This window comes from Pseudozyma hubeiensis, assembly GCF_000403515.1.
Source record: "Pseudozyma hubeiensis SY62 DNA, scaffold: PHS69, whole genome shotgun sequence".
In the NCBI taxonomy this organism is placed as follows: Eukaryota; Fungi; Basidiomycota; class Ustilaginomycetes; order Ustilaginales; family Ustilaginaceae; genus Pseudozyma; species Pseudozyma hubeiensis.
In genome coordinates, this window is record NW_012133851.1 from 24,751 (window position 1) to 38,470 (window position 13,720).

The 13,720-nt window shown below is 57.5% G+C and overlaps 5 protein-coding genes across 5 annotated transcripts; 3 read left to right on the forward strand and 2 right to left on the reverse strand.

Annotated features, from left to right (window-relative positions):
• Window positions 1-703: 703 nt before the first annotated feature.
• PHSY_007221 (hypothetical protein) lies at window positions 704-1,633 on the forward strand (the record flags this gene model as incomplete). The annotated part of the gene is made up of 1 exon (XM_012337815.1): window positions 704-1,633. The coding sequence occupies one exon, from the start codon at window positions 704-706 to the stop codon at window positions 1,631-1,633; it is 930 nt and encodes a 309-aa protein (XP_012193205.1).
• A 295-nt stretch (window positions 1,634-1,928) lies between these two features.
• PHSY_007222 (hypothetical protein) lies at window positions 1,929-7,529 on the reverse strand (the record flags this gene model as incomplete). The annotated part of the gene is made up of 2 exons (XM_012337816.1): window positions 1,929-6,635; window positions 7,413-7,529. The coding sequence occupies 2 exons, from the start codon at window positions 7,527-7,529 to the stop codon at window positions 1,929-1,931; spliced, it is 4,824 nt and encodes a 1,607-aa protein (XP_012193206.1).
• A 101-nt stretch (window positions 7,530-7,630) lies between these two features.
• On the forward strand, window positions 7,631-10,087 carry PHSY_007223 (hypothetical protein; the record flags this gene model as incomplete). The annotated part of the gene is made up of 1 exon (XM_012337817.1): window positions 7,631-10,087. The coding sequence occupies one exon, from the start codon at window positions 7,631-7,633 to the stop codon at window positions 10,085-10,087; it is 2,457 nt and encodes an 818-aa protein (XP_012193207.1).
• A 56-nt stretch (window positions 10,088-10,143) lies between these two features.
• Window positions 10,144-10,831, reverse strand: PHSY_007224 (hypothetical protein; the record flags this gene model as incomplete). Its single annotated transcript, XM_012337818.1, has 2 exons — window positions 10,144-10,574; window positions 10,660-10,831. 2 exons carry the CDS (start codon window positions 10,829-10,831, stop codon window positions 10,144-10,146), a joined length of 603 nt encoding a protein of 200 aa, XP_012193208.1.
• Window positions 10,832-11,213: 382 nt separating this feature from the next.
• PHSY_007225 (hypothetical protein) lies at window positions 11,214-13,427 on the forward strand (the record flags this gene model as incomplete). The annotated part of the gene is made up of 1 exon (XM_012337819.1): window positions 11,214-13,427. The coding sequence occupies one exon, from the start codon at window positions 11,214-11,216 to the stop codon at window positions 13,425-13,427; it is 2,214 nt and encodes a 737-aa protein (XP_012193209.1).
• Between the last annotated feature and the right edge of the window lie 293 nt (window positions 13,428-13,720).

The following is a 13,720-nucleotide window of genomic DNA, read 5'->3' on the forward strand; positions in this document are numbered from 1 at the left end:
GGTTCAGCATGCGTAAGCACGTAGCCCATTCTACTATGGAGGTCCAGGTGTAATCACGGCTCTTGGGCGTGCGATCGTTGAGGGCTGCATTGGAGCACAATCGGATCAGCCGTTCTCTTCGCCGTTTGCATCGATAAGAAAGTTCGCGCGGGGGTCAAGATTCTGGTGACGATGACGCGCTTCACAATCGCATCCAAAGGGGTCGGTCGCATTCAAATTGTCTCAGCTTCCTTGCTGCTTTGCACAGCAAGGTTCACCGAGATGACGATGATCGACAGCAATGGGCAACGTCTTGCAGCACCGTCCTCGTGGCCTGCGAGAGGATGCTGTCATCTCCGCAAAAGAGTGGGTGAGATCCGATCAATCACCTTTGTGCCCGCACGAAAAGTGTGATCTGGTACACTGTGATGGAGAAATCGGTGTCGGTGTCGAATTTCTGGGTTTGATCGGCCTGAACTCATTTTTCCATTTTTCTTCTCGATTGAGTTGCAAAATAGACCCTGACATCGCTGCTCACCATGGCTCTGATCCGATCCCTGTCCGGAGAAGCTCGAACCTGAGCCTCAGCATCGCCTTTGAACGCAAAGTGCTGACCTGCGATTGTAAGCTGCGCTTTCCAGCTTGAGCTGAACCCTTTCTCGAGTCCGCTAGCGAGCACCGTTGCCGAGCACGCACGCACAGACGGTCTACCGTCAGGTTGGGTATGCCGGCCGGCCCTGCCCCTCCTCAGCATCACGAAGCTCATCTCGACGACGACGACGATGACGACGACAGCCAGGTGGCCAAACTACCTTTACCTCCGAGCAACGTCCTCCGTGTAGCTCCTGGAAGACTCGTAGACGATGTGGATGAGGAAATCTTCCTCCTCTACACTCTTAACGCCAAATCGCAACATGATGGAGGTCTAGGATACGTCAATTCCTCCGACGACAAAATCTATGTCTCCATTGACGGCGATAAGTGGTCGTCTGCACTCTCGGATCGCAACTTGAGCGGAAAGATCATCGTTCCCATCTACCAGCACGTCACCAGTTTGCGATCGAGCAAAGGTGACACGGGAAGCGTACTGTGGAGGTCTACCGTGGAGCTCGCTATCCGGTTCCATCAAGGGACGCTGTTCGATCTGTCGCTCTTGAAGGATGCCTCGGTGCTCGAGCTGGGTGCGGGAACAGCTGCCTTACCTGCCATGGTAGCTTCCCTCGCAAGTTCTTGGCTAGCTACAGACCAAGATCTACTCGAACCGCTCATGCGCAAAAATACGGACGGCTACAACAACGTCACAGTAGCATCGCTCGATTGGTTCGACTTTCTCAACCCTCCATCCGCCCACTCTGCGCAGTTGAGGAAGAAGCACATCCTCGATCATGTATCTCGCCAATCACAAGGTCCAGATGTCATCATCTGCTGCGACTGCATCTACAACCCGGGCTTGTTCGACGCTCTCATCGCCACTCTCAACGTCTTTACCGTCAAGCAGAGGACCGTCGTCCTCGTGTCGTGTGAGATGAGGAGCGACGAAAGTCTGGCTGATTTCTTGACGAGGTGGAAGGCAAGCGACCAAGATTGGCGCATCGTCAGTTTAGAAGAGAGGTTCGAAAAGGGCTTCGTCGCTCTCGCCGCTTGGAAGGCCTGACGACGGACAGACCCAACAGCAACATTTTGCATTCATAATCGCATTCGCATCGCAAAGCAAATCACAAGAATCGTCATGGTCGCAAACGCAAACGAGAAGAGGAACTGTCCGTTGCAATTTCCAATCAATCAGAAATAACCCAGTGGAGACAAAGAAGAGAATGTGTCTGACTTGAAAAACAGAGTGAGGGAAACGAGGGAAAGAGGGAAAAGGGAGACAGGTCCTGCTGGAGATCCGTTTCAGACCGGTGACGAATGGCGACAGAAGCTGTTCGTCTCTCCTTCTGCACATCCGATCAGTTGTTGCCTTGACCGTTCGGCTTGGTGGATGGTGGTCGCGGTGACGGGCTTGCACCGCCAGCTCCGAATTCCGACGGCGTGACACCACCCATCGCCGATTGCGTCATGAATCCGGGATAAGGTGCGCCCATCATGCTCATGTGCGGGCTCGCCATGAACGGCATACTGCCCATCGGCATCCCCATGGTCGATGCCGGGGTGGCACCGGGCGAACCGTGTCCCATCATCGATCCGTGTCCGATCACAGATCCTTCCTGATGAGCCTGCGAGAGCGCCGACATGTACGCCATCTGCGCCGCCTGCATCGCTTGCTGCTGAGCCATCATCGGGTCGAAGCCACCGCCCATACCTCCCATCTGACTGCCAGCGCCCATCTGCGAGCCTGCAAAGCCGCCCATCTGCGGCATACCCATGCCCATCATGCCCATGCCTCCCATTCCGCCCATCATACCGCCCATCATCATCTGCTGGTACAGCATCGGGTTGAAGTAGGCCATCTGCTGCATCTGTTGCATCTGCTGCTGCTGCTGCGCCTGTTGCTGTTGCTGTCGGAGCGCATCTTCCTCGCGCTGGCGTCGCTCGGCTGCGACACGCTCACGCTCACGCTCGGTGAGCGTGGCACCGAAGCCACCGGCGCCCTTGCGATCGCGCTCGTGGGCCGTGATGGCGCCCAAGAGACCCGCCTGAGGAGGAGGAGGCTTGTTGGGCACGTTGACCATGTGGCTGCCCATGGCTCTCGCCTCTGCCTCTTGCGCCTTGGCCGATCGCTCCGCCTTGTCTTGCGCTCCGGCTTGCACCAGACCGTGGGGAGTGAAGACGGTCGTCATGGCGCCAGGCTGCTCTTCCGGCTTGAGCTGCAAGAACGTCTGACGATCGCGCACCACAGGACCCTGAGGCGGTGTGTTGGATCGAGAATCGTCTCCGTGAGCAGCACTGAGGTGGTTGTTGAACATGGATTGGCGCTGATATGCCTGGATGGATGGGTGCGTGGCTACGCCTCCTCGTGCAGGCGATCGACCTGGCGAGTCGGCACGCGAGCCACCCAGCATGCTAGCGCCGTAGCCAGAGGGAGAGCGCGGGAAGTTGCCTCCGGCCACTTGTGATGCTGCGTCGTTGGTGCGGCCAAGGCTGCCAACAGAGTCGGCGAGGTTGACGGGGGATTCCGTGCCTGGGCCACCTCGATTCGAGCTGGCAGCGGAGCGAACAGTGCCGACAGCTGGGGCAAGTTGTGTTGAGTTTCGCGCATTTTCGCGACTCTCATCTTCCTCCTCCTCGTCCTCTTCCTCGTCCTCTTCCTCCTCGCTATCGTCTACCCAACCAGGACGGCGAATACCCTTCGGTTTGGTAACGCCGGCACGACCAGGTCGCGAAAGAGCTTCCTGGTGCGCCTGGGCCTGAAGCTGCGCTGCAGACTTGCGTTCGGCCGCCCTCTTGTTCTGTCCAAAGGTGGAGGGATACTGGCTGGCACCCGGACGCACGCCATAGGTGCTGTCGACGGAGTTCTGCTGCGATATAGCTGCATTCGTTGCAGGTTGCGCCGGTAGCGTCGAAGACGTGGTGGACGAGACAGGGCTACGCTCTGCCGCAACAGGCTTGTGAGAAATCTCGTTGGTTGGCAGAGCCGGCGAAGGGGGTTGTTCCAAAAACGAGTACGCGGCGAGAGCGTCGTCGTTGATGGTGTCGTCCTGCGTCGGGTTGGAGCGTGCGCCAGCCGAGTTGTCGGGCTTGTTCTGCTCAGGCTGAACAGGAAGAGCAGGTGCTTGCTGTGGCTGATCCGAGGACAAGCGCGTGGTGTGTGTGTTCTCCGAGTGAATGGCCGAGGTGGACTCGGAAGCAGGCGCCAGACTCTGAGGGCGAGAAGCCTGAGAGCTTTCCTTTGTGACGACGTGGCGGCTCGGCGCAGACATGACCACAGGCTGCGAGGTGGCGGCAGGAAGCTGATCGGAGATGGAAGCCATGTAGAATAGGGCGCTCTCGTCGTAGTTGGTGGACAGCTCAGAGTCGCGCTTGGTTGAGCGAGGCTGTTCAGAAACGTTCTGATCTGCTCCGCGGCCAGACGGGCCAAACACGGCTGCGGGTCGAGGCGTGGTAGCCGTCGAAGTCTCGGAGGAAGGCGGCATAGCTGGGGCCTTGTCTGTGGGCGAAAGGTAAGCGAGCGAGGATGCCGCAGCGGGTGCAGTCTGAAGCGCAGGTTGCACACCTTGTGAAGGAGGAGGCTGGGTGGTCGAAGGACTAGGCAGGGCACGGATGCTGGACAGTTCTTCTTGATGGCCCCTCGAAATGAAAGGTGTGCTGGACTGTGAAGCAGGCGGGACTTGTGCAGCTTGAGGGACAGTAGCTGCATTGTTGACCGGCGCCGCGGCAACAGGAGCTGCAGGCGTTGACGCAGGGGCCTGCGCGGCTTGCGTGCTGTATGCATCTCGCAGAATTGGTTGCACCGCGTCCGGCTGTCCAGGACGAAGTCCGACAGGTGGGCGCGTTGAGTCGGACTCGAGGGACGCTGCTCGTGCAGACTCTCCATCTGTTGCGTCGCCTCTGACAGGATCTCTGAAGGCCTGTGAGACTCTGCCGATCTGATCGGAAGAGCGCGCCGAGGTATTGGAGCCGTTGGCGACCATGGGAGCACCCGCTGTGGGAGGTTGCTTTTGGGCAGAGGCAAAATCGAGAGGTGGCAGCTGCGAGGCAGATGGAGTTGCGCTGGCTCGGGAAGAGGATCGAGGCTCGTCGTCGTCGTCGGTCTGGGTGACAGCGCTTGCTTGCGGAGCGAGCGCAATCTGCGAGGGTGCTGGGAGCGGCTGAAGGATCTTGGTGCGTTCGCCTCGCATGCGAGCTGCCATGATGCCGTGCAGCGAGGATCGGGTCGTGAGGTGGTCTTCTCGAGCAATCTCGAGGAACTCGGCAAGCTCCCTGTCGAGGAAGAGACGATCCTTGAAAGGACCGATGGGATAGGCAAAGAATGGCGAGATGGGATCGCGCGCCTCCCAAACAAACGTCTCGGGTCGACCGTAGAGTTTGAAGCAGTCCATGAAGGCGATGAGCCACTTCATCATCTCTGCGTTGGCACCTTTGCTGCCGGCGGTCTCGAGCTCGGGCATGAGCATGACCCAGCCTGTACTGCGAACGCGGTGTGTAGCGGAGAGGACGGAGCTTGAGGGGAATACACCCTCAATCTTGAAGAGACTCGAGCCTTCCACGAGCTCGGGGCGGGAAGGATAGACGGCAAAGGCATGAGCAGCATAGATGAGGCTGGCGAAAGGCTTCTTGTCCTTCTTGGATTCGAAGAAGCTGGCCACACCGGGTGCGCCGTTGCTTCCGGGAGGCGGGGGCAATTCCTTGCCGTCGTTGGTGGGAGCTCCTGGCGCGGCGGTGGAGACGCTGTTGACGCTGAGGATGCTGGAGCGATCACCGCCCGAAGAGCCGATCTTCCAGAACTTTTTCTTTGCGCCAAATTCGGACTCGTCAGGTTTGTGATCAGTGAGGACGACCCAGACCTTTTTCCATTCGGTGGAACCCATGAAGCGAGCCTTGACCCAACCTTCCATCTTGCCTTTGACGAGGGGAGACTTGATTGACATTTGGGCGGCACTGACGGACGAAGGGTCCTTGATGGCATCCGGAGTAGCTGAGCCTGGAGAACCGACGGCGCCAAGTCGTGCGCGGATGAGAGCACCGGTGTAGATCTCTTCGAGGCGTACCTTTTCCCACGAGGCGAGGCGAATGGCGTTGATCCAAGCCTGAAGATGGCGGTGACCGAGGTTGAGCCAGCCGATGACGGTGCGATGCTCTGGCTTTTGTCGATGCTCTGGAGCAAGCCACTGCTCGAGCGATTCGGGAGGGAAGGGAGGAGGGTCACGGAAGCAAAAGATGGTTCGGTTGTTGCCTGCCGTGTTGATGGCGAAGGCGTGATGGTAGCGGCCGCGGCTTCCTGGAATGAGTTTGGAGTCCTCGATGAGAAGGCCGATGAAGTCGACAAAGGAGTCGGTGATGTTGATGTAGGTGGGTGGAACCTCTGCGCCACGCTTTGCAGCATCCTGCATCTGCTCGACGTTCCACAGGCTGAGAACGGTTCCAGAGAGCTGAACGAAGCATTCGGTCCAGCGACGCTTCTCATCGGCGACATGGAGAGGCTTTCCATCGGTGCCAAGGTCATCGCGCTTGAGGAGATAGCCTTCCATGTAGAGCTTCTTTTGCTGCGACTCCTGGAGACCAAGTGCGCTGCGCAGATCTTGGCTTTTGAAGGTGAGTGGGGTTTGGGGGGTGGAGCGGATGGATCTGGCAGTGGAACCGGCGGGCGAAGGCGGACGCTGCGACATTGTGGGACTGGAGCTGCCGCCTCCGCCAGCATAGTAGTCGGGATTGTCTAGAGGCTGAAAGGCCGACATGGGACGCATGCTGCCAGAGCGGTTGGAGGATTGTTGTTGCTGCTGTTGTGACTGAGGCTTGAACATCTGGCGTGAAGAGGAAGAGTTGAGCAGCACGCTGGTTGACTGACTGTGAGCATGACTCGGTTGGAAGGGGCGAGATGGAGCCGAGTTGATGGCAGAGCTGGGTGATGGAGCCATCTGACGGCCGTTGAAGCCTTGGACGTTTTGACTTGCGGATGGTGGAAATGCAGAGAAGGCGGAGGCACGATTACCTTGCTGTTCACGCGAAGCAAGCTGATCCGATTCGTAGGTGGGGCTAGAGCCCGACTGACGAAGGTTCTGGGAGGGGAACGAGTTGTTCATGATGGCTGGTCACCTTGACAGGCCTGCAAAGGCATGCACGAGAAGAGCGGAAGGGTGGTGTCGATGGATTGCAGCAGTCCAGTCAAGCTGAGAGTGACCGTGCGTGGAAAGAGTAGAAGCGAACGACGTCCCTATGATTAGATGAAAGGCACGGAGACGAGAAAGGTGAGGTAGGATGAAGGACGTGGTGGAGGCTCGAGCGATGGGATTGGGATTGAGTCAAATGTCAACGGGCTGTGCGACTCTGAGAGGGCGAACGAGAGTTGGTTTCAGCCAGAGTCAGTGTCTCTGTGTAAGTTACCTCTCGAAGTTTCCGTGGTTCGAAAATAGGTTTGCAGCGGAAATCAGAATGACGCCGACGTCGGCTTTGGTTCCAAACGAAACGGCAACAGCACAGCACAACACAGCAAGCGCCCACGCTAGTTACGGTGTTCATCGCACAGCCACCAACATTCAGTGAATTGAGAGTGTTAGGTCGATGGTATCACCGATTTGTCAAAAGTGAATATCGGCGAGATGCGCCCATCTGATCGTGAGATTCGGATTGAACTGTAAATGTGTGTCAGTGTGTCCGCAATCGGCTTTTCTGTTCTTTTCGCAGCAAGCCTCCCTGAGCGCCCAAAAATGTGAGACGTGAAAGCGCCGCGCTGAAATGCAACAACCGGTTCTCGTACTTTTGTCTGCATTCGAGCCACGGCCGCCGCGCATCGCATGCCGCTGTCGCGCTGCTGTCAATCACCGCTCTCCGCTCACTCTTTTCTTCCGGTCCGACCGAGCATTATCGCCGTCTTTATCATCATCATCATCATCATAACTCGGTTCCTCCCTCCTCTCGCATCGCACGGGCATTGCCACCTTTCTGGAAGCCATCAACGTCGATCGACGCTCGAATCTCGCGCAACGTCTGATCGCGGCTAGCTTTCAACACGTCCACCACCCTGGCTGCCGCGGCTGCTCCCATCTGGCCCACCATGGCGGTCCAATCCAAGCTTCGTCAGCAGTCCAGCTGGCTCACGCAGCTCCTCGATCCTCACAACAGGGCCAAGCAAGGTCTTGGTCTCGTCGCTCTCCTCGTCCTCTTCTCCCTCCGCAAGCAGCTCCAGCAGTGGCTCCAGCAGCGCAACGTGGTTAAGCTTGCGCGCGCACGTTCCGGCTCTGTCAATCTCGATGTCGCAGATGCTTTGAAACAGGTCTACCTGCCCAAACCAGACGGTTCTCGCGACTTGCTCGTCCCAAACCGTGGTCGTGTATCCAGGGTGCCCATCAAACCCACAACATCACGCACCTTTGACAACGACTATGCTGCTTTCCGCAAGCTTCCTCCCACTTCCGATGCAAGCGCAGCAAACGCAGGCAAGAAACAGCTCTCACAGCAAGACGCCAGCCGCACGCAGATCGAAGACGCAAAGGCCATGCGCGCAGAGGGCGGTGCTGCCGCTGCCACTGCAAAGAAGGTCGGCGTCAACAAGGAGTTCTTCCGTCAGCTCAAGGCCATCTTCCGCATCCTCATCCCGCGCAGAAACAGCAAGGAGGTCTTCATCTTCCTCCTCCACACATCCTTCCTCGTACTCAGGACCTACCTCTCCATGCTCGTCGCCCGCCTTGACGGTATCATCGTCCGCGACCTCGTTTCCGCCAACGGTCGTGGCTTCCTCCGCGGTCTCGGTCTCTGGTTCTTGCTCTCCATCCCATCCACCTACACAAATTCCATGATCCGCTTCCTCCAGTCCAAACTCGCCATCGGCTTCCGCACGCGCCTCACAAGATACGTTCACGACCTCTACCTCAACGACAAGGCCAACTTCTACCGCATCATCAACCTCGACGGCCGTCTCGATGCAGCAGATCAATACATTACCACCGACATCGCTCGCTTCTGCGAGACCCTCGCAGCCCTCTACTCGAACGTCTCGAAACCCGTGCTGGATCTCATCATCTTCAACTACGCCCTCAGCCGCTCTCTCGGTCCCCTGGGCATCCTTGGCCTCACCACAAACTACCTCTTTACCGGCTGGATCCTTCGACAGGTCACCCCTGCTTTCGGCAAACTGGCTGCCATCGAAGCAAAGCTCGAGGGAGACTTCCGCTCCGCGCACAGTCGACTCATCACGAATGCGGAAGAGATCGCCTTCTACAACGGTGCATCAATCGAAGCTGGCATCCTCAACCGCGCCTATATCCGTCTTGTTCGCCACGTCAACAGCATCTTCAAGATCCGAATCGCATTCAACATGACCGAGGACTTTGTGCTCAAGTACGCCTGGTCCGCTGCAGGGTACGTCATCATCGCCGCACCCTTCCTCTTTGGCCAGAAGAAACCGCAGTCAGAGTCGACCGATGCCGCGCTGCCTGCTGCCAAGCCAACCCAGATCGACAGCACCGTGGCGTCCAAGACAGAGTCGTACATCTCGAATCGTCGTTTGCTGCTCTCTCTCGCCGACGCAGGCAGTCGACTTATGTACAGTTACAAGGAGCTCGCCGAGCTCGCCGGTTTCACGAGTCGTGTCTACACGCTCATCTCGACGCTCCACTTGCTCAACAAGGAGCAGTACCAGGCTATGCCCAGACCCATCGACCTTGCCGCAGACACGCCCTTCTACGACCTCGGCAACATCCAAGGCGAGGTCGTTGTCGGCTCGGATACGGTCGCATTCGACAAGCTGCCCATCGTCGCACCGGCGCCTGGTCTGGAACGCGGTGGCGAAGAGCTCGTCAAGGATCTCACGCTTCGCGTCAAGCCGGGAGAGCACATTCTCATCACCGGCCCCAATGGTGTGGGCAAGACCGCCGTGGCTCGTGTTGTTGCTGGTCTCTGGCCTGTGTTCCAGGGTCGCTTGGAACGACCGTCGATCAACGACATCATGTTCCTACCGCAGCGACCTTATCTGTCGGTGGGCAGCCTTCGCGAGCAGGTCATCTACCCTTACACGTATCCAGAGCATGTGGCATCGGGCAAGACGGACGAGGATCTGCTCGACATTCTCAAGGACGTACATCTGGCCTACCTGCCTAGCCGAGAAGGTGGATGGGAGACACGCAAGGAATGGAAGGACGTGCTTTCGGGAGGTGAGAAGCAACGAATGGGCATGGCGCGTCTGCTGTACCACCGACCCAAGTTTGGCATCCTGGACGAGTGCACTAGTGCCGTATCGACGGATGTGGAAGGGTTGATGTACGCCAAGGCCAAGGAGCTGGGCATCACGCTCATCACGATCTCACACCGACCTTCGCTGTTCAAGTACCACGAGGTGCTGTTGCGTCTGACGGGCGAGAACGGTGCGTGGGAGACCGACTTTATCGGTGCCGAGACGGAGCAGTTGAGCATGGAGCACGAGATTGAGGATCTGGAGAAGAAGATGGCAGAGGTGGAAGGGTGGAAGACGCGCATCGGCGAGATTCAGGAGGAGCTTTCGTTTAGCAAAAAGTAGCGGCATTGTTGTAATCAAACAGGCTTGTAACACACACAAGATGAGAGTAGAAAGGGCTAGCTGATGGTGATGACCTGCCATGTGCAAGCGCCGGCCTTTTCGGCGTTCCATCGGTCTGCGCCGCGAGCTGCAGCACCTGCCAACTCGACCTGCAGTTTAAAGTGACCCTTGCTGAACGAATGGCAAGGCTTGAGTTGAAGGTGCCATTCCATCCAAACAGCGGGACCTGCGCGGTCATTCGCTCCTCCTCCTTTGCGCTGTGGCTCGCCGAGGTCGGCTACGAGCTGCTTGCCTGTGGACTCGTGCGCGATCACGGCTTTGCGCGGATTTGCCTCAGCCCCGGGCGAGACAGCATCGACCTGCAAAGGAAGGGCCGTAAAGCAGCTCCACCGTTTGTCGTCGTGGCCTGAGTAGACGTCGATGGCTGCTAGCCGCAACTCCTGCGGTGAACAAGTGGAAGCATTCGTGTTCGGTGAAGTAGCTTCATCTGTGCAATCAGAAAAAGTCAGAGATGTTACTTGTTCAGCTCGGCAGCTATTGGAGCAAGGAGATGCTGCTTACAGTAGACTTACACTGCAGGCTCAGACCGAGTGTGTGGTAATTGTGATAGACGACATCGGGATACGCTTTGACGTCTGGCTCGACAGTTGCCGGGGAGTCGTGAAGTTGACCGAGCAGATCCTGAACGTTTGTGTGGGTCGAACTTGAGCCAAGCACGCCGACGAGCGCTTCGATCTCGATCATGAATCCTCGAGGCCAAAGTTGACAGCTCAATCTAAGGCGGGATCTTGACGGATCATGCTGTGCGAGAGAGATGACGAGGATGTTGTTGCAAGGCAAGACGAGGTTTGGCACTTTGTGCGAATCCCTTGAACTTTTGTGGAGGCCAAGCAACTTTGTCGGAGTCTATCCGAATTGTGGTTGCCGAATTCCGTGGAGGGATTTGCTGGGAAGTGTTTTGTGCACACGCATCCTCTCCTTCATATCACCAAATCACACAGCTCACCTTGGAGCTCTAGCGCTCAGTCAACGCAGATAGAGCGGCCATGCTGAACGACTGAGACGCTGCTCTCACCTCCTCTCCGTCACTCGCATCACTTGCGCATGCACCAAAGCGCTCTACAGCATGGACGCCTGGTCGAGTCCATGGGGTGACGACCCCGTCCAGCCTGTTGCGTCTACATCCAAGCGCATCGACACGGACGCTACCTCGGCGCTGGAACCGTCATCAAGGCCGCCCGCTTTCTCGTCACTGAGTTCCTTTGATGCCTCCGATCCATGGTCTACCGATGTTGCAACACCGGCCGCCGAGTCAAATCCTTTGCCAGACGCCGATACGTCAGTACCATTAAACGAGCAGGTATCTGTAGCGGCAGACGAAATTGCTTTTTCGAGCAGCCCCTATGCTTCGGCCAGTTGGGGCGATGCGTCCAGTCTTCCAGCGATCAAAACGGACGATGCTCCATCACCGTCTCAAGCCGCTGCCCCTCCGTCTGATCATGACGAACAATCACCAACAGCACCCAGCCGACAGCAGTCACTTTCGTCTTACGATCCTTGGGCAGCCGACTCTAGCTCTACGGGCTGGAATGATCAGCCAGGCTTCGCCTCTTCCGCAACTGTCCGTTCAGATCCAGAGTCACAGTCCACCGCTTGGGGTGCGTCCGAGTTCAGCACTCCTCTACCGAATCGCCCGATACGCGACCTTGCAACCACACAAGGTGCCGAGACCGACGACCAGCAACAAACAGGTGCAGGTGGAAACTTGGATGTATGGGCAGCAGAAGCCTCTTCTCGCGACCAGAAAGCCCGCCATCTGGATCGAGAAGCGATCGACAGACTCAAAGTTGACGCTCGGAAGCTCATAAGTAGCGTCAATACAGAAGAGCGCACGCAAGCCAGCTTTGCAGACCCCAGCATCGGTGAAGCAGCATGGACGGACCTCTTCGGCAGTCAAGGCACCCAGCGTGATAAGCTTCATCTACTACAGTCACCACCCTCATCGCTCATCTCCTCCAACGGCGCGCTGCGTCTGCATGGCCCGCTTCCTACACCCGCGACCTCAGATCGACTACGAAGCTCGATTTCCAACACCGAACATCGCGGCGTAAAGCTGACGTCGCTGGACAACACTTCCAGCTGGCAGAGGGGCTCTCGACCACTCACCAAAGCAGACTGGCTTCCCGACCACATGGCCGGCGAAATTGATGGTCTCTCTCTTTCGAGCACCAACAGCAATGCCGAGCTCTCTGCGCCTGGCACCATGTCTGGGCCTGGTTGGGCGCAGACTTCGAGCAACGAGAACCGATCCACCTCTGGCCCGAGCTTTCTTTCTTCCTTTTTCAAGGGTCGACATCCGAGTGCTGCTGCTACTGCTGCAATCAACTCTCAGGAGAAGGAGTCCAGAAGCTCTTCCTCGTCTTTTGAAGCCGCGGCCCGCACCTCTACCAGTGCACAATTCGAACCGTATCAAGACAACGCGGCAAGCAGATACACCGATGATCCTACAGGTCCTGATCTCATGTCGCTCCAAACGGCCGCTGCAACTCAACCTATTTCCCCACCGAGTGTAGCTCCAGCTGTGGCACCGGCGCAAGGTCCTGGCCTGCTAAGCAGATGGAGGAACAGCGGTCTGTTCAAGTCGACTGGCAAGAAGCAAAATCCGAACTGGGCGTCATCATCTCTACGAGCAGACGATCTGGATTGGCTCGAAGAGCATGAGAGCAACGACTCGAGGACGGAAAGATACCACTACGATGACGAAGATGCCGAAGACTCATTTGCGAGCTTTCAGAATTCTGCTCCACGGCCGGTGTCTGCGCCAGCGCGAAATGTAGCCCCACCAGCCGCCAAAGCAGTCGATCCGTTCGACAACCTGTTCGGACCAGCAGTTCAGACCAGTCTCAACTCCGGCGCAGGCGCATCCGCCACATCGTCGGCACGCTCGAGCCTGTCAGCCGGTCGCATGAGTGGCGAAGGCGGCATGATGACCATCAACACCAACTTGGCACGAGCAAACAGCCTGGCAAGGAAGAGTGCCGCATCACCGCTCCAGCCACCGCCTCAGGCGCAGAACAAGAGGCTGTCGTTTGCGCCACCTCCCCGCGCCAATGCCGGCTCACCTATGCTCGCAAGTCCAGCTAGCACGTCAAGTCAGAGACCGGCGCAAACCATCTCCGATCCTTTTGCCGACTTTCTGAGCGATCCACCTCCGCAGCAGAGTACCGGACCGAATGCTTCCAAGATACCCCCCGGACCGACAAAGCCTAGCGCACCGTCAGCGAATGGCAAAGGAGGTGGTTTGACTGCCGATGATTTGCTGTTCTTTGACAGTCTCTGATGCTTTGTCAGAATGGAATGCAATCCAAAAGTGTTTCGCCGCCCAGCCGTCTGTCAATTCGGCTGACGTGCAGAGGCCAGTCCAGAAATTGTGCGGTGATGTGGTGAAAGATGCGAGGTGTACTGGTACAGTAATCTGAAAGTAGTGACAAAGTTATTTGGATCCTTTTGTTTCCTTGAAGAGGACATGCTTGCGTACTGTGAGCAATCGAGCAATGATGAGATCCGTCAATTGATCCGCCCTGCAAAGTCGACCTCGAGTGGAGAGTGTGATCAAAACTTACCTTTGGGGTC